The sequence below is a fragment of the Tachysurus fulvidraco genome, chromosome 1, assembly GCF_022655615.1.
Source record: "Tachysurus fulvidraco isolate hzauxx_2018 chromosome 1, HZAU_PFXX_2.0, whole genome shotgun sequence".
Taxonomy (NCBI): Eukaryota; Metazoa; Chordata; class Actinopteri; order Siluriformes; family Bagridae; genus Tachysurus; species Tachysurus fulvidraco.
Genome location: NC_062518.1, coordinates 25,761,261 through 25,787,293, shown reverse-complemented (window position 1 = coordinate 25,787,293; position 26,033 = coordinate 25,761,261). Strand labels below are relative to the sequence as shown.

The following is a 26,033-nucleotide window of genomic DNA, read 5'->3' as shown; positions in this document are numbered from 1 at the left end:
CCATTGCCATGGTACTTCATTTAGCCCTGACTCACCTGGACAATAAAGACACGTAAGTACGAATGCTGTTCATAGACTTTAGTTCAGCATTCAATACAATCATCCCTCAGCACCTGATTGGGAAGCTGAGCCTGCTGGGACTGAACACCTCCCTTTGCAACTGGATCCTGGACTTCCTGACTGGGAGACCTCAGTCAGTCCGGATCGGGAACAGCGTCTCCAACACCACCACACTGAACACTAGAGCCCCTCAGGGCTGCATGCTCAGTCCATTGCTGTTTCAAACCATATTATCAAGTTTGCCGATGACACGACCATGGTGGGTCTCATCAGCAAGAGCTACGAGTCAGCATACAGAGAGGAGGTGCAAAAGCTAACTGCCTGGTGTAGAGCCACCAACCTGTCTCTGAATGTTAATGAAACCAAAGAGATGGTTGTTGACTTCCGGAGAGCACAGAGCAACCACTCTCCGCTGAACATCGATGTCATCTGCAGAGATCGTCAAGCGCACCAAATTTCTTGGTGTTCATCTAGCAGAGAGCTTCCCCTGGTCAATCAACACCAGCTCCATCACCAAGAAAGCCCAGCAGTGCCTCTACTTCTTACAAAGAACACATCTCCCTCCCCCCATGCTCGCTACTTTTTACAGAGGGAGCATTAAGAGCATTCTGAGCAGCTGCATCACCGTCTAGTTTGGGAACTGCACCATATTGGATCGCAAGACCCTGCAGTGTATAGTGAGGACAGCTGAGAAGCTCATTGGAGTCTCTCTTCCCCCTATCATAGACATTTACACCACACGCTGCATCTGCAAAGCCAACAGCATTGTGTGACCCCACACACCCCTCACACACACTCTTCACCCTCTTGCCATTTGGAAAAAGTTACCGAAGCATTCGGGCCCTCAAGACCAGACTGTATAACAGTTTCTTCCCACAAGTCATCAGACTTATTAATAACTGAACCATACTGAGCACAACACACACATGCACATCAACTGTATGGACCGCACAGACCTACACCAAATACACACACTTCTAATATACATCCATCAATCTGTTTACATGCTGTTTTTTGCACACTGTTTTTTTGCTTTTTTTTCTGTCTCACATTTCAATCGTTTGCTGTTTTGCACGATACTGTACAATTTCTCAGGTAACTGCTGCTATCATACTGTGTTCATTCCAGTATTTCTGCACACACAATATTGTCTGAACATACAGTATTTACACTGGTTGGTGCTGTTTCTGTTTATTGTCTTTTGTGTGTTGTCTTTTGTGTAATGTCTTGTATTTTTTGTTTGCACTGTCTTTTGTCCTGCACCGTCCTGTCTGTCTTGTCCTGCACTGTCTTGTTTGTCTTGTTCTGCACTGTCTTGTCTGTCTTGTTTGTCTTGTCCTGCACTGTCTTGTCTGTCTTGTCCTGCACTGTCCTGTCTGTCTTGTTTGTATTGTCCTGCACTGTCCTGTCTTTCTTGTCCTGCATTCTCTTGTTTGTCTTGTCCTGCACTGTCTTTTGTCCTGCACTGTCTTTTTTGTCGTGTCCTGCACTGTCCTGTCTGTCTTGTCCTGGACTGTCTTGTTTGTCTTTTGTCTTGCACTGTTTGCACCAGATCACACAGATGCACTTTATGTATCTTGGACTAAATAAGTCCTTATTGCTCTGTCTTTGTTCTATGTAACACCATGATCCTGGAGAAACTTTGTCTCATTTCACTGTGTACTGTAACAGCTATATATGGTTGAAATGACAATAAAAGCTTTTTGACTTGACTTGATTTTGAATGTGAGTGCATTACTGAAATAATGACTGAATAATGCAGTAGGAGTGTCAGAGCCGGCCGGAAGACTGCTATCCCAAGAGCAAGCGTGATAGTCTCGGGATGACGTCAGCGGCAGAACAACAACAAAGCCTCAAGCAGCTGTCTCTGGGTGCACGCGCTCGCTGGGAGGAGCGCGAGCTCAGTCAGGGTGCGCTATGGCTGAGAGAGCGGATCAGGAGGCTACGGGAACCCGGAGGCCCTCATCAATTACCCCGCCGCCGACGTGCTGCCGAAAAACTCTGATGAATTATAAAAGACCGATGAAGACTTGCGCCACCTTTGTAGCGACAAACGTCGTGTTCTGGTGAGAGCGGTGACGCAGCTGTTTTTTTTCCCCTCACGTGAGACTTAAATGTCTATTTGTTGTGTTATAGCCAAACCCGCACTGCTCACGTGCGTCTGACGTGTCAAATCCAAATGCATCTCCGATTGTATTTATTTATTTGTAACTCTTTGTCATATATGTATGCGTTATCTTCACTCAGGCCTGTCTAGTGCTGCAGTGGGTTATTCTGTCCAAGTCATGCTACTGGGCTGGAACAGAACCTGTTCAGAATAGATAATGCACTTATGTCCATTATTATGTAGTACATTTTTTCTATATTTTCCTGTTGGAAGCAGTGCTGTCTTGAATGGTTGGTCAGTGCACTTGTATTTTCCCTGTTTCATTTTCTTCATCCTGTTTGTACAGTGTAGATCAGATGAAGCCAGGTTTTTCCTTTACTTGCATATTATTAATCATTTATATTTCCACTTAATAATAATAATAATAATAATAATAATAATAATAATAATCATCATCATAATCATCATCATCATTTATAACTATAGAGATTTAACAAGCCTTGTGAGTGCTTCCTCGTTTGGATTTAACCAAATACCTTGAAAGGGTCATTTCTTCTTGTAAGTAAGCCGTGGCCTGGATTTAAAAACACTGGAAATTATTCACTTTGTCCTGAGTTGAACAGGGCAAATAGCCACAAAGTCTATCTACTGTTTCATACCTCAAAGGGCTTTAGACGTTTCACCCAGTATGTACGTTATTGTAAAAGCAGTGACGTGCATTAAATGCATTAAATCCACATCATGAGTTAACTGAAAAAATAAACAACCCCATTGTTTGTTTTTCCCCTATGCAGTTTTGTGTCCTTTAGTCCATTCCGAGTGGTTTGTCTTCTCTGCTTGTGTCTGCTTCTATTGCTGCTGGTACAGTTGCTGAAGGACATAGCCCTTTCCAGGTCAAAAGGTATGGATCACCCTTTTAATACAGTCCTTAAACTTCACCGATAGAGAATATTTATATAATTTGTAACAATGTGTAATAACACAAAAGCAAGCATACATGTCACTACATAAGACATGGGCAGCAGTATTACCTGACCAATATGCTATAAGATACATCAGTGTAATTAATGCAATTATCAAAGTTATTTGAATGAGCTATGATCCACCCATGATGGCAGTTAAAAATGATGGAAAGGTCACCCGATCGATAGATCCTTAGTTTATTATGGGTTGAATGCAAACACTGTGCCATGATAATAATTGTGCGCATACTGATAACATGGTATTGACAGGTTTAACCTAACATTTGTTCATCCTTTTTCTATTAGGATCCAGTTTATGGAGGAGTATGACAGGCAGGTATGTTAACCTTTAAGCCACATGCATTGCTGTTTTCATTTCCAGTATGTTACCATTCCAGTTTTTCTTGTCTTTTTATGCAACTAGATGACTAACCAGTAGATGGCGCTTATTAGTATTACTGAATACCAGCAAGCCATAAAGTCAGTCATGTGAACCTATGTTACTGGGTTGTGTGTTCTGGGTTTAATTCCAGCAAGATCCTTGCAACACACAACGCAATAATACAGCTTTCCTCATATCAATATTCTGATATGCATATTCTGTTTATTCTTTTAATAAACAAACACACAATTCACTTAATTAGAAATAATAAAATGAAGAGCTGAAGATTGAAACTTTTTATATAAACATTTTATAAGTAAATTAATTATTGTCACTTCCTTTACACAATACACAGAATATACAAGATAAAATTGTAGGTGTGATGCAGTGCCTCTATATTTATAGATAGGTTTCTGCTACAAATATTCATACCTTTTATCTGGATTAAATTTAAATCCCAACTGGGCATGGGGAACATGAAAGGCTCTCTCTCTCTCTCTCTCTCTCTCTCTCTCTCTCTCTCTCTCTCTCTCTCTCTCTCTCAATTAGGACCGTTTTTAAATCGTACCCTATATTTTTATTTTCTGCTAATTTCCTACCAAATAGAAAGTTCTGTTTATTCCAAATAACATATTAATTTTAAGTTCCTTTACATTCTTACAGAATTCATATAAAAATCTTGGGTGTGTATACTTTTACACAGTAATTTATCACACCCTTTTTATCAATATAACTGACCTCTCATACTGATACAAGCATGCGTGAACAAACTATGCCATTCAAATTTCTCTGTAATCAGTCTCTATACACACGGGTTTAAAATCACACATATATTAATACATTTATTAAGGATATTTGATTAAGAAGAGACTTGAGTTTATCCAATGCTGCTAATGGCCAGCCTTCAGTTCACCATTATGTAAGATCCTGTTGCCTGGACCTTCACTGTGGCAACTCTTTCCCTGTTATTTTTTATAGACTTACGATAAAAACAAGTCCAGTGTTACCGTTGTACTGCAGTTGGGATGATGCCAGCACAGTAATTCTCAGCATAGTGTTTATGGGGGGTAGCCTTTTTAAAGCCGAGCCTTCTCCACAGCTGCTATGTTGCTTCAGCCTTCGAGCTGTATTTACACACCACTGTTGATCTCAGTCAGGCTCTAACTGTTGTTGTCACTCCTAATAGTTGGTTTCTGTTCTCCCAAACTCCTTACCTACTCTCTTATCATGTCCAACAGGTTGCTTGCATGTTCAAAGCAAGAGTTTCGATAGAGTAGGTTACCATTGTAACCACTCTTATAGCATCTACATATTATGTCTGTAATTTCTGGATAAAATATTCATGACACACACATATTACTGTTTTGTATTCCTTTTGGCCAAAATAATCTATATTAAATGTTAATTTGAAAGTAAGAAGAAAAAGTTAAATGGACCAGTCCTTATATAGTCATGGGAAAAAGAATTGACACACCCTTAATTTCTATCTATCTATCTATCTATCTATCTATCTATCTATCTATCTATCTATCTATCTATCTATCTATCTATCTATCTATCTATCTATCTATCTATCTATCTATCTATCTATCTATGACGTGATCAAGGCCTCAATAACAATGACAGTGACCAAAAGACACAGCAGATGTTAATTTGCATTTATACCCCACCACCACCACCACCTCCCCTCAAATCTAAAACAACATCTTTCCTATTTCCAGGCTCTTACATAGTAATCATCAGCCAGCTGTTACTAATAAAATCAACAGAATTGCATTTTATTGCCTCTATAAACAGACTTTTGGGCAGTTTGGTGTCCTGGAGCAGTCAGGTGTGTCTTTATAAGAAGCAAATGTTGTTACTCATCAATCCAGGAAGTGTTATAAGGCCACTAAACAATTCCCCATTCTACAATATGAAGGATTTCTTACAAACCATCAACATAGTTGCCAATCTTCCCATGAGTGGGTGTCCCAGCAGATTCAGTCCAATGTCACACTGTTTAATGCTCAGAGAAAACCCCAAGAGCTACATCATGTGATCTCTCCAAACATATAGAATATAGAATACAGCAGCATGACTTAAATGACCAAAACTGCACCCGAACAAACCAGAAATGTTCTTGAATAATAGATTTTGAATTGATGAGATCAAAAGATGGAGATACTTGAACATCATGCACAGCACCACGTTTGGTAAAAACAATCACAAAACACTTCAAACCAACATTCAAACATTGTAGCAGATGGAAGATGATTTGGGCTTGTTTGGCAAATCATTTTTATTTTTATCATATTCTTGAGACAAACATGAGGCTATCTGTTCAGCTGGGTCAAAAATAAGGATGCTGTGATCAGGATGCTGTGATCGATGCTGTGGCAAGATTATAGTCAGGCTGTGCATAAATGAATGGTATCAAAAATCAATGAACTGAGACAAAGTTGTTCTACATTCTTACTGAGTTAATAGAGTTATTTTCTTTCCCACCTGGTTTCTGAAAATTGCTTTAGGTTTTGGGGAAAAATGAATACATATTGAAATTTGTGTATTTTTGTTATCATCTGAGGTTATTGGTGAGGACAAAGCAATCGTTATTTAGGCCCTGAAAAATTAAAACGTAGAATTGATTATGAATAGGCTTAGTTATATATATATATATATATATTTGATTCAGAATTATTATAAAACACAATAAGTGGGCTGTAAGTAAGCAAGGAGTAAGTAAGGAAAAAAAAGAGGGCAGTGGTGGCTCAAGTGTTTAAGGCTCTGGGTTGTTGAATGGTAGGCTGGGTTCAAACTGCCACTGTTGGGCCCTAGAGCAAGGCCCTTAACCCTTATTGCTACAGGGGTGCTGTATCATAGCTGTCCTTGTGCTCTGACCCCAACCTCCAAAGTTGGGGTATGTGAAGAAAGAAGTACACTGTGCTGTAATGTATGCATGGTGATAATAAAGGCTTCCATTCAAATGAGTGTGAGAAGATGATAACACTTCTATAACAAACAGCCCCCTCTGTTGGCCAAAGTCGTGTAATGGTAAACAAACCTGAAACCTCTGCTCCCCCATCACAGTCTCAGTTAGAAAAGTTCTTTCTTGTTTGGGGTTGGGATGGGTGGGGTGGGTGGTGTAGGTGGGTTTGTATGCACAGATTCTGAGTCTGTTAACCAATTATAAATAACTGACACATAAGAGAGTTCAGTCTTTTTTTGGACCATTTTATTTTTTATTCATTTTCACAAAAGGTTTTGTAAGGTTTACTGTCACTACTTTTAAATATGGCATCCAATTCTAGCAATAATATGAATTTACACTGTTTTCCATTTTAACCTGATTCTTTTAACCTGGTTATTTATTTTGAACCGTGGTTCATAATTTGGGCTCCCGGAAGCACAACCCAGGGGTCTATCATTTTTTAAATTAGATACAGTGGTAGACATAACAACAATTATGTACCCTGGTTAATGTCTAGGGTTAAATGGGGCCTGTAACATTTTACTGTCCAACAGTTTATGGGAGCAGACAACCAGCAATCAATAGAATTTCACACACACCAGAGGAATGTGTCTCATTACGTTTAATGTATATACAGAGCCCTTTTTTTTTATTGGCATATGGCTGGTCAACAGAAAAGAATGTGTGACACAATGCCTAAAACATTAAACAGTCTTCAACAACAACAACAACAACAACCAAAAACCAAAAACAAGTTTCCTTAAAGTGAAACATTAGTTTTCTAACTGAAATCAAAAGGAACTCAAAAAAGTCTAAACTCGCATTTCCATTAACAGCCATTGTTGCCTACATCTTACTGTACTGTACATCTTACACTAAGGTGTTTGGACAAAGGATGTTCCTACATAGTGAGAAGTTTGTAGTGAGTAGGCACGCCTCAACTTCCTTGTGCAGACCCCCAAAATACAAAAGACGTGTGTGCGTGTGTTTGAGGGTGTGGGTCTAAGTGTTTGTGTGTGTGTGTGTGTGTGTGTGTGTGTGGTACTCATGCTAACCAATGGCTAAAAGTGTGTGTAACCAAAAGCATGACTGGAGGCCTCTCTTCCCAAGCACTTCTGGCTGAACTTTAATTTTGCAGCTAGTCCTCGACAGCATGATGATTGGCCAAAAGAGAAGTGGAGCATAGTCAAGCTTCATGTCAGTCATTCCTTGACCTACACAGGGAAAACATGCAAAGTGGATCTACGTGCTGTTGTACATATTACAACCTGCAAGTTTCAAAGTTATTTATAGTTAGTTATATTTATTATTTCGTTTTTATATTCGGTATCTGATTATACTGTTCACAAGAACCGAGTTAATCTACACTTCCAAATAAATAAAAAAGCCTATAAATAACATCAACTTGACTTAATGTGTCCAGTAAATGAATAAATAGTCAGTCTGTAGTATGTGGAATTTTATAGTTAAAGGGTTTTGAAAAGCAGTGCATTAGAATATAAGCAGCCTGAGAGCATTTCCTTCTTCCAAACACTTATTCGGTACTAATGATTTTGTAGAATGTTTGTTCTAGATGCAAAAGTGTTGTGAAATTAGAGACCTGTATTTGTCTGTCAGCATGCGGCATGTGTGATGGCTCTGATGACGCTACTATTTCTTTGCTCTAAGAACTGCTTGCACTTGGTTACTAACCTGACTCTAACTTCTCACTTCTCACTCCCACCAATCAGAAGCCATTGTACTAAATCAGTAAACGGCGTGGCTGTATAATGTAGTTCTTGATTTGTGGAAGGCTAAGTGAGCAGTGTGAAACAGATACTAACTGCTTGCTCATGATCACTGCAGTTGTCAGACTCATATGGCCAGCTTGTGTCACGTAGATTAAAATAACGATGAACATGGTGTGTGCCATGGCATGACTCGATTTAGATTTTTTTGTAAATGGAACATATAAAAAGGCCATTTATTCTCATGAGCTATTGTAGTAACTATGTATCCCTTTAAAATGGCAACTAAAATAGCCCTTGTGTAATTTCTAAGAATGGTATAATACACTAAATATAATATGTGACACACATAAGCGACACCACACACACTACATACATAAGGCAGGTCATACGTGGTACAACATACAGAAAAGCAAAATTTTATCCATTTTTCTCACAAGTTGTATATGGGGGCTATGTTAGGCATGTGTGTCGCGTGTGTGTCACACGACAAGCAGCACGTCTTCCTCCGTCTGATGGGCTGTGCTATTTTTAGACCAGCCTGGTGGAAATAGTAAAGCTGGGGTATTGCTCCACATAAACAGTGGTAGCTGTGGCTTGGGGTGGCATGAAAAGTACCATAGCATGTCACAGAGCCCTAAACCTTTAACCTAGGCTGTATTTATACCCAGAGCTCAGAACACAACTTCTACACAACGTCTTGGTCACAGTCTGAGAGATGATGGAGGAAAATCTTGGATCAGGGTTAAGGTAAAATGGCTGTCTATCAGTTTATGAGAAAAATGGCTACAAATTAACTTCTATTGTCAGTGAATAATATGTTATCATTTCTATTGTAAGTTATTCACAGAGACTTGTTGGGTGGATGTTCCACATAATCTAATGCTAATAGCAAATTTTAAAATGTGTTGTAATTTTTTAACGAAGGACAACATATACTTGTTAATACTTGTTGGTAATGAAGTTTTTATATTTATTTAATTTTTAAAAATATTTATTTATTTTTTATTTTTATTGAAGTTTTTATTTTTATATATATTTAATTGTTTTTATAATACCGTAGGAGCTAAAATGTTTTTTTTTGTGACACTTTATATAGAAATGATAACATATTAAATATCTGTACTTCATTACATCCAGCCCATTTTTAGAAAGCTTCACCAGATCAACAAGAGACCATGCTCTCTCCATGACGTACCGGTCATACAATGACCGGGGTAGGAGATTTAGTTTAGTTACAATTACTTGCTCGATTCCCTTGAATCGTTAGCGGAAACTTCTAGCATTAGCTTTTGTTTGTGTGTTAGAAGCATCATCTATTTGCGTTGTACTAGTTAACCTATCTATTGTGATGACAGAAAACAGTGTGCTCTGTGGTCTGCGAGATAAGCAAAGGTTGTAGTGTTTTCAGTGCCATTCTCCACATTTGTCAGCTGTTGCTTTCATGCTATTTTTACCTCCTGTCACTAGGCTTGTTAAATTCTCAGACGTGTTGCTTTCAATGTTGATGTAAAGATTAGTATAGGAGACAGCTGCTTGTATTTAGTCACTTCTGTCTATTCAGTTATCAGATTTAAGCAAGTTAATTCAAACTTTTTATAGTTAAAGTTGTTGGTATGATATATATTTTGCAGTGTGTTGATTACAAGTCAGCACGTGGCAGCAGGGACGAGGCGGCTATCTCGAACTGCCGTTTCCTTGTAACGAAACATGACTCCCACTAACACTTTTACAAGCTGCTTTGGATCATGTAGGAATCACACGTCATTGAAGCTTGGCCTGTATTGGGCAAGCCATCTTTTCTGGCACCAGAGCTTATGTAGTGCTGTGCAAGCCTGCCTGTAGATGGTGAAATGCTAATGTGAGCCACATTGCTTCATAGTCACACCTGCCGTTTGACTGCATGTGATCAATTTCACAGAAAATTGCGTCCATTTGGTGTTTTGGTTTGGGACACGATGAGAGACATGTGGGTTACATTTCATGGAAGTGTCTCATAACGCCAAGTACCCAGGTTTTCGACTAATCGTGAGAATCCACATTTGCTTGGGTTAGTATCTCTAGTATGACCATTATCACATTAGTTATGAAGGGTGTTGTTTGCTGTTTGGATACCTGTTATCATGCCAATATGTTATATGCTTTTTTTTCCTTTAGGACATTTACGTAGGTCTTTTCCTTAAGGTTTTTCCTTTAGGACATTTTATTTTAATTTGAATTTTGAACTTCTTTTGTGCTCTGTCTCAGTGTCATAATACCTTGTTATTCAAATGATTGGATAACATAGCTACTAGTAATCAGCTACTACACTGAAACTAATAGGGTAAGGTATGTAGTAGAAGAGTAAGGATAGGCTTTGGTAGTCTAAAAAAGGGTTACAGTTATATTTTAAATGTTAATGCTTTCATGGTTTAGCAGCAGAAATGTATGAGCCCCTTTCAAAACATTGATATGTATCACTTCATTACACATCCATTATAAATATTTGAGTAGTTTCAAAAGTTATATTATGCAATTGTTTTCTTTCTTGCTTTTCACCTTGTAAAAATAACTGTTTTTTGGTTTTAGAACTATATAGGTTTGTTACAGCAAACTTACATTTTAGCTAACTAGCAAGCTAAGCCTGTTGAATTAGTTAGCAGTCCACCTTCATTGATATTTAAAGACATGATAGACTACATATATGAGATTAAATAGGCATTGCAAAGAGTTCCTCAGATTTCCGAAGAACACTTACCCATCGTAGTTATCTGTAACCATCTTGAAAATGTTGGCTTGAAAATGTGTTTAATTGAATATTGTGTGTTAAACACGAAGGCATTTATGCACACTGTTTCGATTCAGGCCCCTAACAACTTAATAAAACATCTGAAAGTTTGCTCTTAAACATATGATTTAAAATGGATTCCTAAAACTTCTCTAGGTGTCTTGGACCCTACTGAATTAGAAATCATCCTCAGTAGTGATTTTTTTTAGTTCTATACCCAGCAAAATTATTTCCTAACCAGCATACCCCTGTATCGTGGTGAACATCTCATTCGATGGTTTTTCCTTCCTTTGCTCCTCTTCTATTTGGGAAGGCTTTGTACTGGAATATTACACATTTTATACAATTGTAAAATCGGTGTCAGCAGTTTGGGAAAGCATTTACATTTGCCCTTATCCTGAGTGACTTACACTTATTATAGTTATACTAATGAGCAGTTTAGGGATAAGGCCCCTACTCAGAGGCCAAGCAGTGGCATCTTGGTGGTTCTGGGATTTGAACTCATAACCTTAATCACAGAGCATCACACTCATATGTGTGGAAACCCCACAAATAAGTTTCACCTCCCACAAATTGAGAAGGCGTTTCCATGCTCAGCTGATGAAGGACATTTGTCTGAAACATCCAGTTTTGCTGAAAACATAGTGTTATTTGGTTATGATCCATTACCACAAAATACACTGCATTGACTACCTGGATTTTAATATATACTCACACCAGCCACCATGCTAATACTAGCCAGACATATAACTCTTGAAGCTATAGGAGGTGAAACCAGCTGATGGTGGATTGTCATATATTGCCATATACTTTCCCTCCACACACACACACACACACACACACACACACACACACACACACACACACACACACACACACACACACACACAGAGTTTTAAGTTCATTTGTTGCTCCCAGTATTTCTTTATTTAGTAGATTTCAGTGGTAGTAAGAAAACTACACAATTTCTGGAAATAGTTATGTTCAAGGTACATTTTGTATGAGAAACCCTAAATCTTTCAGCCAACGACATGCATCATGGCATAATGTTACATGTGAAAAACATGTTTCAAAGACATGTTAATAATCAGTATTAACAAGGAAGGAATTCCATGAATCCAGTTAATGAGGAGCTACTGTGATGGTAGTTGAACTACAATCTTATAGAGGAAAGTAACAAGTAACGGGGGAAAAAAGAAGAAAGTATGAAGATCTAAGATGCTTATTTTAAAAAAGGCCTCAAACTATATCTTTAATAGCAACTTCTGAGAGTAAGTAAGTCATGAATTCAGTTATACTGCTGTAAGTTGTGAAATAGCATGCTACTAATTAATTTAACATTAATGCTATTTGCCCTGTTTTTTTTAATGCGATGAGACTATTAAGCAACACATTGGTTTTCTGACTGCAGTTGGGAGCTGGTGGATTCCAGTCAGGAGAGCAGGTCTGGGGCAGAAGCTCAGCTTACAGACTGCTGGATAAGTATCAAGCTGTTCCTTAAGGAGATGTCGTCTTTCAAACAGCAGAATCCGGGCAAGGTGACGGCATAGCTAATATTGAACGATGGATATGTTAGACTTTTGTGTCGTTTGTTAGACTGTATGAATGTATTTATAATCACACCCTCCGGTGTCACCTATATGAGGATGAGGTTCCCCTTTGTGTCTGGTTCCTCTCAAGGTTTCTTCCTTACCATCTAAGGGAGTTTTTCCTCCCCACAGTCACCTGAGTCACCTCAGACTTGCTCATTGGGGATAAATACATACACATTAAATATATCTAATATTAATCTTAAATTTTTCTATTAATCTTTATATTATTCTTAAAGCTGCTTTGAGACAATGTCAATTGTAAAAAGTGCTAAACAAATAAACTTGAGTTGAATTGAATATGTTTGTTATGCAGCAGAAATATAATATTAAGATCCTGCCTTTGTTTCTTGTTGCAGTTTTGTCTCCTGGTATGTAGTTTGTGCTTTTGCCTAGCCATACTGGGCAATTACATTCCAGGAGTCGTTATTTCATATATTATAGGTAAGTGCATCTGAGTTACTCACTAATTGTTTGAATACAGATGGTTTGTTGTTGATCCTCATGAAAAGAACTGCTAGTGATAAAGATGTGCAGTATATTTGAATAGCAGATTTACATGGCTGACTTTGGAAAGGTTTCTTCGTTTTTTTTCTATTCCTGCAGACTGTGATGTGTGTTATTGTTCTGTTTATCTATTTGCCTCAGTGCTAGGCATTTTCCTGTGGCCTCTAGTGTCAACACATGAATTAGGGTTGTGGCTGGAACCAGTTCTGCAGAAACTGAACTTTGGAGTGGGGCACTTCCTGCAAAAGATTAAAGAGAATCATGGTAAACAAGTTTGTTCTATCTGATTAACCAGAACATATACAGCACATTATACAAGCACAAGAGATTTATCTTCATTCATAGTAACTGATGGTGGCAAATGAGAATTGCAGTTATTTGTTTTTTCTCTAACCCAGAAAAGCGATTGCTCCAAGCAGAGGCTGAGAAAGAAAGCATTGAAGCCGATCTGTCCTCAATGTTCCCTAAGGTGGGTGAATTTTTACTTACTTTCCTCTTGGCAGCCTTTTGAATGTGAATCGATAGGGGAACTGATGCAGATGCTTTGTTATAGCTGGACTCCACGGTGTGCAGGGAGCTGTCTGTATCAGACACAGAAGCCTCTGAAGTAACGTGGACTGATAACGGCACCTTTAACTTATCAGAGGGACACACACCTCAGACAGAGAACTCAGAGGGTGAGCTTGTCTGTCCTGTTAGTTTCCTATATGGAGTTCTATGTTTTCTGTGCTGTTGCAGATAAAAGGAAACACCTTGCTTACAAAAGTGTGGATAAGCAGCTAACGACTGAATATTGACAATCGTTACCTTTTAACTGTAAGAGATTAGTTTATTATTAACAATAAGATATTTTTTAGCTTTAACGCAGAATTAATGTTAATTCTGACTAGTGGACCAATGTGGAAAAAGTTAAGCATATTTTAACTGCGAGAAGAATGCAATGCAAATGGCAATCGGTGGATATTTGGACACTTGTTTTCCCAACATGTATAAACATGCATGTTTTTGGTTCCAGAAATATATGTTCCTAGCTAATGAAACTAACCAAACTTCTAGTGGAAATACATAGATGTTTAGTGGAAGGACATCTTATTTATGGTCAAATGGGTGTTTTTGAATTAAACAAAAGAAAATCCTATACTGATGTGTGAATGCAGGGTAAGAGTTATAGGGCATGGCAAAACTAGTATCTGAATAAAGCGATAAAATAGGTGTAAAGGAAACTTTCCTCTGATTTAGATCTAGATCATCGCAGCGAAGAGGAAGTGTTCTCAAGTGGCCTCACTGAATTTCCCTCCGTGGATAACGGCACAGGGACAAACGGGGATGATGAGGACCTGAGCATCGGCTTGCCCATCATGTACGTCCCCCAGCACAGAGTTGCTCAAGGGACAGGTGGAGTGGATGACGCTGCAGCGACTCAAGCTTTTGGACTTCTACAAAGGATGGCCGAGAACACCATCACAGCTGCAGTCACTTCTGCCATACAAGAAAAGCTGGAGTCAGCGATTGCTGACAACACAGACAGTGAGGCTGAGGACTTTGAATTGCTGGACCAGTCCGAGCTTGAACATCTGGAGGGTGAGCTGGGCTTGGAGAAAGTGAGTGGTAAACTTCAGTCCAAACATACTAAAAATGCCGGATTTTTCTCCAAACTGCTTGGGCACCAGTAATGACAACATCTTTGTAATGGTTCAGAAGCGTGAGCATAAAACAGTCCTAGAGACTGGGGAAGGTCCAGATTAATGACGGTATTCCATTTTATTTTATATTTTAACGTTACAATTTTTCAATTAAATCACCTTGCAGTAAATTCCAAATACATAGAGGAAGGATGCTTCTTGTACACTGCTCTGTGAGGTTTTGATACTTGCAGTTTCTGCTTTATTTTTTTATATCTTCTTCATGTATTTACATGGGCCCCCTTTTAAAAGAAATCCCAAGTCTGGTCCCCATTTTAAAAGAAATTTTATTTGATTTTCAGGCTTGATCTTTCTTTAAAAAAAGAAACTTTTGTCATTTGTTTGTATGGATTTGTGATCTAAAACATTTGTTTTGTGAATTTTCTTTATTGGTTATATTTCTATCGGGTTGAATTCAATTGGTTATATTCAGTGTAAAACTATGGCCAAGAGTGATGTTGTAATACATTAGACACCAAATCAATCCAAACAAATATCTAAACAAAGTAGTTTAAAAAAACATTTTAAAAATGTGGTACAATCGGTTATACCAGGTTTTTCCCCCCAATGAATTACATGTTCAATTCACAGTGACATCACTTTCAGACTTCCTTTTTACTTGGGATGCCAATTTAACAGAATGTAGTTCGTTATAGTTCGAGAGACAGAGAGAGACAGAGACAGACAGAGACACAGTGAGAGTGAGAGAGACAAAGTGAGAGTGAGTCTCATTATGCTGCTACCTACTATAGTAGTCAATGAGGGATGTGCAGATCTTCTCCTCTCAGCACCTTCTTTCCTAATAGAATACACAGCTCAAAGGCCAAAGACACAAGGCCTCTAACAAAATAAGACACGTCATGAGGGTTTCCACATGAATAACTACATCATTACCAAAAAAAAAAAACTTTTTATCTGTAACTCAAGCAGATAAATGTTATGTTGCCTATTATATTTTTAGGTGTTGTATTTATTTTATTTTTTTTAAATTAAACCTTGTTTTGGAGCTGGAGGTCTCAGTACTAGAGTGTGCATGAAAAATCTTTTTATTTGTATTTGCACCTTACTTAGAGCACACTGACACTGAGCATAACAGTTTTAAGTAAATGAAACTATTTGGAGTGCACACACACACACCACACACACACTCACATACATACACACACACACACACACACACATGCACTGTCCACTTTATTAGGAACACCTCTATACAGTCATGAAGTTTTCTAATCAGCCAATCGGTGACTGTTCTGAGGTCGAAGGAAAGTAGAGACGGATTAAAGAAACAACAGGAAAATGATGCCTCATTATATCCACTGAGGATTTAATCATTACTCAATGAAGTTCGTTACGTCTATCTAAAATGACTTTCTAAATGTACTATGAACTGTACTATGAAATAATGTAAGCAGCCTATATTATTCCAGTAACAGTTACTCAATATCTACTTTTCTATTGTGATTATTATGATCATCATTCAAAAAAAAAAATCATTTGTTTCAGTGTCAGTGTAATTCCAAATGCAACTGAATGTACTATTTCTTTCTTTCTTTCTTTCTTCTCGCCTGATAGATTACTTCACATACATATTATGCCTGTGTGAACTGTGTGTCAGAATGAAAGAACATGAAATATAGCTGTATGTAAATGATCTTACAAGAATGGGATTAAAATATAAAGATTTAAAGTTAGCTGTGTCTTTCCTGTGTTCTGGCTCAACGTGCTTGGTCATCAGCTGAGTCATCAATTTTTAACCTAAGGCTAGAAGCAGATGTTTACCTAAATTGCTGTTCTGTTCTTAAGCAGCAGGGGGCAGTAAAAGCTACTGCATACAAATGAAATAGTATGTTGTATCCAACTTAATGTTTTCATATTCCTCTAGATGCCTTCATGGTTTCAGTAAGTGTGATGTACTGGTTTCCTATCCATACACTCCCACCTTGTTCTTAGCATTCATGGGACTGCCCTTGGTTCCTATAAAGCGGTTTCTGATGAATGAACTTCGAGTGACTTGTAGACACAATCATGTGTTCATAACCAGTGCAGCTCTGACTTTTGTTAAATAAACTGAATTAAGTGTCCTAATAGAAACTTTTGTGTACTTTAAAATGTATGCACTTACAGTAATAACATGGTTTTGTTGTTGCTGGGGTGTCCAATTGAATCAAGTCCAACTATGTGTCTATTTTGAACATTTTCCTGATAATAGGTAAACGTTAGCTATGAACAATTAATACACTGTTGCTTTTCACATTTACTCAGAACCCTGTATAGTAGTTTATACTTACTGTATATCCAATACTATATTGTATCATTATTGAATATGCATGTGCTTAATTTTTGGATTATTTTAAATTTCCTTGCACACTCTAATTTACAGATTATAGTTGATATCAGTTAATGAGTAAATGTCTGGGATTAACAAGCTCTATCGGCCTACATGCTAAATGTACAAAACACATCACCTTTATGGTACCAATCCAGCAACAGTACAGTTTCACACCTTTTTCTGAGAGTGTATGATGTTAACCATAATCATTTACTTAAGATATCGAGATATTATCTTAATGTCATGATTATAGAAGCTGTGTATTTTAAGTGAAATCACTCAAGATGTTTAGGATATTCGGTAGAATACTTTTAACGCTTTTACGCTGTGAGGCACATTAGTGAGTGTCAGGAGCCAAACAACACACTGAATCAATTATGAGGAAAACCTGCTGCCATTGCTGAATCGCTAAAGTCCAAACTGTTGCATCAGACACAGCAGGAGTTGCTTTTACTGCACCCGTAACCATCACATCTCTTTGCTAAGTGAATGTTGCAATGTAGTGCAGTAACTAGCCTAAGGCCAAAACCACAGAAGCAACACACCATATGCCACACAGATCTGCTCAGCACGAGAATCCGGATTTCTGGGGTTAGTGTGTAAAAAGAGAGACACGAGTATGATTAAACCGACCGTTACTGCTTCTTTATTCTGGAATAAATTGTTTGGAATAACTGTGAAATTTTACACGATTCCTCAAAGGTTTTTTTTTTAGAGTCAATGGTTCTTCAGAGAATTCTTTCCTGAAAAGTCTCGCTGCTGCAAAATGCAATTTTAGCAAGTGAAAAATACTGCCAAAGGGACCTTTAAATATTATCTAGTATTTTCATTCATTCATTCATTCATTTTCTACGGCTTATTCGAACTTCTTGGGTCACGGGGAGCCTATCTCAGGCGTCATCGGCATCGAGGCAGGATACACCCTGGACGAAGTGCCAACCCATCGCAGGGCGCACACACACACACTCTCATTCACTCACACACTACAGACAATTTTCCAGAGATGCCAATCAACCTACCATGCGTGTCTTTGGACCAGGGGAGGAAACCAGAGTACCCGGAGGGAACCCCCGAGGCACGGGAAGAACATGCAAACTCCATACACACAAGGCGGAGGTGGGAATCGAACCCCCAACCCTGGGGGTGTGAGGCGAATGTGCTAACCACTAGGCCACCGTGCCCCCCCATCTAGTATTTTTCATTATGAAATTGCAACAAACAAAAAATTAAATACAAAAAAAAGCTTATGTTTAAAACAAGGTATAGAATAATACCTGACCATCACACCCATATGTATATATAAATTAATACAGTTAAAAATAAAAACAGTTATTTAAACAGAATATAATAAAATATAATTAAACACTTTATGAGAAATGATGAAAGGTCATATTATATGAGTCCATCACCCAGAATCACACTTTATACTTTTAAAAACAATGCATTTTCCTGTTCATGTTATTTCACTTACGTTCACTGGAGACTTTAATACAAATACTCACACACCTACACCTTTATGCACCTTAATGCACCAATCAGCCAATCACATGGCAGCATCACAAGGCATAAATTCATACAGATGCTGATCAAAAGCATCAATTAATGTTCATATCGAACTGTGATCTCAGTGGCCAGGAAATGATTGTTGACAGGCTGGTTTGAGTATTTCAGAAACTGCTGATCTCCTAAGATTTTCATACACAGAGAGAGAATTTTATTAGTTATGATCTTGTTCTCGTGGTTCCACATTGTGATCAGAGTGTAAATTGGGACTCGAACAAGACTAGTTATGAGAGCTAAAAGGAATACAAAGAGCAATAAGTTACCGCAGGCACCCTGGAATATAAATCGTCTGGATTACTGAATTTACCAAAGAAGAAATCTTTTTTGAACAAATAGATTTTCAATCTCTAGACTTGAAGCGTGAGACTGTGCCTGAGCCTTAAACACTAATTGGTAGGCTTTTCCATAACTCAGGGGCTTTGAAGAAAAGAGGTCTGCCTCCTGCTGTAATCTTCATTATGCTAGGTTCTAATAAACAGCGCACACCTTTTGATCGATGCAGGCATGAAGGATCATAATAGACCAAAATTTTGCCTACATAATATCGTACAAGACCATTTAGTGCTTTATTGGTCATTAGTTGCATTTTATTATCTATGTGATCTTTTACCAGGAGAAATGCAATGAGGTGAAGATATAGATTATGTGATGTTTTTATTTGTTTTTTTATTTGATTGGCTAAAATATTGAATTTCACCCACAGATACATTTCTATGTTTAATATAGAAGTATTTAATCGCTACCTTTGAAAAGAATTTAAGGTTTCCTTTTAGTCTTAAAGTTCTATTTAGTCTTAAAGAGGAAAAAAATGTATTTTTGTCACATACACATCACACACAGTTGATGCAGCAGCACTGCAACAAAAAAGGGTTAAGAGTCTTGCTCAAGGGAACAACAGTGGCAGATTACCAGATAACCAACAACCCAGAATCTTTACTACTTGAGCTACCACCACTCCACCAAAGCAATCACCAGTGGTGTGAATGTCTGCAGAGATCATCTAACCAGATCTTACAGTGATGTTTAAAGCAGTAATAATAACTATTTTATATATATATATACCACCATCGTATATCTGTTAACATCATATCATAGCACCATATTCAGTTGGGGCTACAAGCATCCTAGGCTTTTCTTCTCCCATATTATAAGCATGATTCATTGAATATTACAGCATTCAAGTGGCTTGTTTTTACTCCTGGCATCCACTAGGTTTGTTGGTTGTAATTCTGCAACTGGACCCCAAACATTATGGACTAAATCATGTGCTTGCAGTAAGTTGAATCCATGAATTTACTTGCTGGCAATGCAAGTTTTGATTCTTCTATTTTTCTCTATGTCCATTTCTCATACAGTATTTCATTTTCCTCTGCATAGATTTCTCTTGATTTTTCATTCTTTTTTTCATTTCATTCCTTTTTTTTATTCTTTTCATTTTTGTCATTAAGAGATAAACTAATCAGCAAGGATGAAATAATAATCACTAAGACTAAATAACAATAAGTCAAGTTATACAGAAGTACTGTAGACTGTTTCAGTGTCAATGGTATGGATTTTTAAGGGGATGCCAATAAAAAAACAGGCATGCCATAAATATTGTGAGGAAGCCCACAGAAGCCTTTTTTTTTTTACTGGGACCTTTCTGACCTGTTGCTCCTGTCTCTTACTTAACACAAGAATATATCATTTCAAGGGTCTTTTACAAAAATCTTTGATGACTGATAATGTTGGTCTGGCTTACATAATTCTCGATGGAGCTAACCAACCTAGAAGATTATTAAAGCACATTCACACCACTTAGCATGTCATTTGTTTAGATTTATGTGTATACATGTATGTATTTTTTCATAGATAGGGTTATGTCTATACAAATGACAGCATCTATACAAAGTGCAGCATAGTTTTTTAAACATAACTGCATCAAAATATTTCATGGTGTCAGTATTTCTTTAAACGAATCAAATGACACATTCAAGTCAAGAGATTAATGATGCAGAAATGTTTTACTTTGCAGTTAGTCTTCAAGTCTTCTGTTCCAGATGTTTCACAGCTCTTAGAATCTTTGGCATTTCATTTCATGAGCTTTCATGTTAAAATGATCAGCCTATATTATCTATCTGCACTTGACTGCCTGCAGGCTCGATTGCAGGTTTGTATTCTGGACAAAACACCTGTTTTCCACATATTTCTGAACTTAATTATATATATGGAATAGCAGCGCAGCTGATCCAACTGGCAGGAAATGCTCAGGAGATGACAGATGATGAATGGGTCTTCAGCAAAAAACTATGTAAAGTTTCCTCCCACAAGATAAAAAATGAGTTACTATTGCTTTACACAAGCATCTCCTAGATTTACAGCATCATATTTTAATATTTAACCTCTTGTCCCATGAAATATTTCTAAGGTACATTGGCAGGCTGTTATTAGATTTAAAATGAACTACCTACTGTATAAAAATCAATGAAAGTCTTTCTTCAGCTCAAACTTACAATTTAGTGAAGCATTTCACAAGACAAGAGTAAAGAAAAACCATCCGATTTCCTTTTGTTGTAGAAAGAAACCAAGATAATACATTCAACGGGAGCTGATAAAACACACAATACTCAATTTTATCATAATAAAATGTGATGGCTTTACAAAATATTTCAACCTTGTAAAATAATACCCAAAAAGAAGTACAACAAGGAGCTTCCTCTATGGCATACGAGTCGTGAAACCTACAAAATAAATGTTTCACATGTTTACCATTTATCTGCTTTTAGTTGCTTTTCTTGTAATTTGAATTTAAAAAATTCAAAGCATGATTATAGACAGATAACCATGCTCTTTACTCAGTGTAGCATGAATTCATGTGAATTATTAACCCCAATAACATAACCATAACTAACAAGCCTTTTCCACAATAACAGTTGACTTTTGTAATCATCTAATCTTTCATTAATGTGACAGAAGAGATCTTGTTAAACAAGATAAGACACTCCTTGACGAAAGACTGTGCTTATAATAATAATCATAAAACATAAAACACAAGAAATTTGACCATAACTTTATTAGAGCCCCACATGATGAGTTACAGAAACTCTACACTATAAGAGTAACAGAATACATGTTTAAACAACTACAAATTCATCAACCTTGTCTTTCTTCTATTATTATTACGTACTTTTAGCAGTGCTAAGGTAGGGTTACGGCACCTGGATTGGTTGTTGAGTCCGTTTTGTGTGAGCCAATCGCAAGCTCCTACCATATGCCATGCCTTTCTGATTTTTAATGATCATGGACCTCCTTAAAATGTTGCTCTCCACTGCCCACAGGGTCTTCGGGGAGAAGAGAACTTGGATGTAGAGTTGATTACATCCCCCCCACTTTTCAGGAGCTTAGACCACTTGGGCTGAAGCAGGTAAGAATGCAGTCCATGTTCCACAGCTTTTAATGAGGTACAAGCATTTTGTATAAGCATTTAACGAGTTGCAAATGAAATTTCACTACAGCTGTTTGCAAAGATTGATATAAAAGATTTTAGCATTAGTTTTGCTAAATAATTTTACATGCTACATCCAGTTGTGACACTCCTTTGAAGAACTTAGTGATATCAAATTTTTATATTTATATTATATAAATGATGAGAAAATATAATTTTAGATGTATACAATACTGTTGCGAAAACCTTACCAATAGGCATAATTAAGCCATCTTGATATTCACAAAATTTTATATGATATATAGATTTTTCTTCTCCTTTAATAAAATCCACTTATATACTTCACAGTACTCAAATTTTTGTTGTTGTTAATATCAATTAAATTATATGTTTGAATAATTTTGGAATCTTGACTGGTTCCTCTAACTGTCTTGAATTGATACATATTTAATTTAAGTACATGATATTGTTTATGGTGCACCACAGGGCTCAGTACTTGGACCAAACATTTATCGTCATATAACAACAGCAAATTATGATTAGATTATTCCTAACATTATGTTGATCTTCTATAGTCATATATCTGTAGTGTTTGATGATAGCAATGCTTTAAATCAGCCACTAATAATTATTGTACATTTAATAAATAGTTGTATTTAAGTCTTCCTAATGGTAAAAAAAAAATATTCTATTTGAAATTATTTTAAAAATAATAATTATTTGAACTCTTTTCACATCGATCACAATAACCTTGCAGTTATTGTCAGTAGCGTACAAGCACTTAGTCCAGATGATAGTCATATGTAGAATGTGACTCTCTTCCTCACTTAATGTGACTCTCTTCCTCACTTAATGGACTTTATCCCCATGAACTTTAGAAATGGCCAGAATCAAGCTGTCTTTGCTGTTTGCTGGCGTTGTGCTTGCTGTCATCTTAATGCCAGGTAAGGACAGACCTTATAATGATGTATATTTCTTTAGTGATATCATACAACTCCACATACTTAACATATTCCAAAATTTTGTTTGTAAAAACATATTTCATGACATATGATCATTTTCATGTGTAGAACTGGAGATATATTTTTTTACTGTACTGAAACAAAAGCCTCCAGAAGTCTTTTAGTAATTGGCTGAGTGTGATTTTCCTTTAAGCCATAAAGATCTAAAGGGACCAACTGGGGGTGCAGACGTATGGCACATAATGTCATAATGTTAACAGTACAGACCATTTTTGAACCCCTTCATCTTTTTTACAACAAGGTGGCAATTAAAGTTGCAGCCTTCAGGCGCACAGCCCGTGCTCTTTGTAGTTTAACAGGTACCCTTGTAGGGGGCTACAGTTGCAGTAAGCCCATTTACACAGCACTAAAATCCCCTGTGGACATTAATCTGTAGGACGTGGCTCAGGTTTCACAAAGAGGGAAAGTTCTTGTATTTACAGTAAGTGCTGATTAGCAAATCTGCATTACCTTCCTTTGCAACATCTGACAGATTATTTGTAACTATTGTCAGATTTTCTTGTGGCTGGTCCAGTGGGGCACCCAGAAAAAGAAGACGGTAAGTGGCTATTTTAAACCTTACTGTGGACTGATCACTATAAATAAATATTGCTACATTTCTATATTCTTATATAGAAATATTTTAGACACAGTCTATTTTTACTGTCACTGCCATGTTATTTGTATTTGATGCCTATGTAATGAATCAGTTATTGAACATTATTATGTTTGTGGGTTTAGTAACTGAGTTTGCTGAAGAGAAGCCATTAGCCCTGAAGAAGCTGACACGCAATAAGAGGAATGCTGTTGCTTACTACAGACAGTTGCCGGAATTCTGGGCCTGGTACAAGTACTACATGGACACCCACAACCAGGAGGGAGTGAGTAATATAATACTTTATATAAATCAACTAATAGTGCGATTGATGAAACATTGTCAGGCAAAAATCTCTCCCGCTCTTGTAAACTACGTTTTCACATCTACAGATTGAGAGTTTGGACCAGCTCTATTTGATCTACCTGCAGCAAAAACACAGGGTTGAGGGGGACAATTCCTATGGACATTACCTCACCCACCTGAGTGAGGTCTACAAGGCCTGTGCTAAGTCAGATGACCCTGATTGTATTCCAGAATATACCAGTAAGCCCACAGCTAAGGTTGTTATGCCTGCTGCCTTGAAGCAAGCTGCGGTAAATGTGTGTAACCCATATCTCGATCCGTACTGTATCTTTCGTGTTGGTCCTCAAACAGCTTCTGAGGTGCCTCCTCCTGCTCCTCTTTCAGTTAAATCTCCCAGTCCCATTCTGTACCCCTCGCCCATAAAAACTCCTTCGGGATACCATTTCTATGCCCCAGCAATGAAACCTTTTCTCTCAAATGAACAGAGAGCTGAGCTGCTCCGGATCTGCAGCCCATCTGATACAGAGTGCTTGCAGTATCACTTGCGTGCTGCCTATGGTTATAGGCCTGCTCTTACCTCAGTGCCTTCCTATGCTTACCTAGGATGTGACCCCTCTAAAGATCCTTACTGCAGGCCCACATTGATAGCCAATACTCCATCAGGTCTGCATCATATATACCCTCATTGCAACCCTGCTGTTGACCCTCTCTGTGTCAGTAATATAGCACCAGCTGCCCAAAGTGCAGAGGAGGCTCCTAAGGAGCAGTACTGCAACCCACTGTTTGAACCGGGGTGCAACCCACTCTCTGCTAATAGGCTGGTCACAGTTAAGGCTCCAGTGCTGCAGTATGTGCCACAAGGAGAGCTGACACCCCTTCACCTATCTGCCCTCATGAAACCAGTACTGATTAACCCACAAGCCCCTCCAGCTTCCCTGGAAGCAGCCAAGAATGTGCAGGATGGCATCATCTTACCACATCCTGACTGTGATCCTGAGATTGACTACAATTGCCGATTGCGTCGTGCAGAACCCAAAGACAACGAAAAGACAGCCAAGGAACCTAAGGACGAGCTGGAAAGTGGTGATGAAGCCAGCAAAGCCAATGTAGCACCACAGTACACGGTCCCACGATTCGAAGATTTCCTGAGGGGATACCTGGGTCACTATAAGAAATAAGAGGACATACCATTATCTGAAAAGCTTTAAACACTCAACCAAGTTGTAGTGTTTCAAAAGGAACTCACAAAAATGTTAAAGTGTTCAGCTCAAGAGAGACCTCATGGTAATGAAGCCAGAACTCTTCAGAACAGGTGAAGAGGCCTGTGCTTTACAGGAATAATTTCAATAGTCAATACTGAATTTATTTGTATTGAAAAATTGGCAATACAGATTGTTTTTCTCATCAGACACCTATTTACCTGTTTTGTACATTGCAATTTGATGTCTAGGTTATGGAGTTCAATTTATTCCTTTAAAAGTACAATACAGCAATCATGTATGAATTGTGAATGACATTACAGCCCTTGGAAAATGTTCAGTTTCTTTTTTTTTATATCTTTTTATAACTTTCTGCATGAATAAAAAAAACAATTATTAAGTCAAAATAGTGTGGTTGCAGATAAACTTGATTTCAGTTGTGTATTAATGACTTACAATCAAAAATATACTAATGTCATCTGTAACACATGATTTCGAACAATTTCATTCTAAAATAAATTGGTATCAATAAAATGTCCTCAACAAATAATATGATGTTAATAATAAACAATAAACAATAAAGCTGCACCTGTGACAAGAAATCTCCAGAAACAATCCTGGAGTGTGATGATAATGTGTATCCATCACACCATCAAACACCATCACACAATCTTCTAGTTAAGCATTTAGTTTCATTAGATCTTTTGCTAATCTTGTCTATCTGCCAATAGATCCTCTGAATTCATAAAATGAAATCTTTAACATTTTAAGATAGCAAGAAATCATCAGTTGAAAGATATCTGTCTTGGATATTGTGTTAAAACCGATTCATGGCATATTTTTAATTAAATAAAGGCTTTAATTAAATAGACGGCGGACG

The 26,033-nt window shown here is 37.5% G+C and overlaps 2 protein-coding genes across 2 annotated transcripts; both read left to right on the top strand.

Annotated features, from left to right (window-relative positions):
* Window positions 1–1,889: 1,889 nt before the first annotated feature.
* retreg1 (reticulophagy regulator 1) lies at window positions 1,890–16,427 on the top strand. The gene is made up of 9 exons (XM_027133604.2): window positions 1,890–2,126; window positions 2,962–3,068; window positions 3,436–3,466; window positions 12,367–12,493; window positions 12,904–12,988; window positions 13,193–13,315; window positions 13,450–13,520; window positions 13,605–13,728; window positions 14,291–16,427. The coding sequence occupies exons 1-9, from the start codon at window positions 1,978–1,980 to the stop codon at window positions 14,722–14,724; spliced, it is 1,251 nt and encodes a 416-aa protein (XP_026989405.1). The 5' UTR covers window positions 1,890–1,977; the 3' UTR covers window positions 14,725–16,427.
* Window positions 16,428–21,946: 5,519 nt separating this feature from the next.
* and2 (actinodin2) lies at window positions 21,947–25,672 on the top strand. Its single transcript, XM_027133597.2, has 5 exons — window positions 21,947–22,031; window positions 22,931–22,996; window positions 23,568–23,612; window positions 23,795–23,934; window positions 24,041–25,672. The coding sequence occupies exons 2-5, from the start codon at window positions 22,933–22,935 to the stop codon at window positions 25,130–25,132; spliced, it is 1,341 nt and encodes a 446-aa protein (XP_026989398.2). The 5' UTR covers window positions 21,947–22,031; window positions 22,931–22,932; the 3' UTR covers window positions 25,133–25,672.
* Window positions 25,673–26,033: the final 361 nt, after the last annotated feature.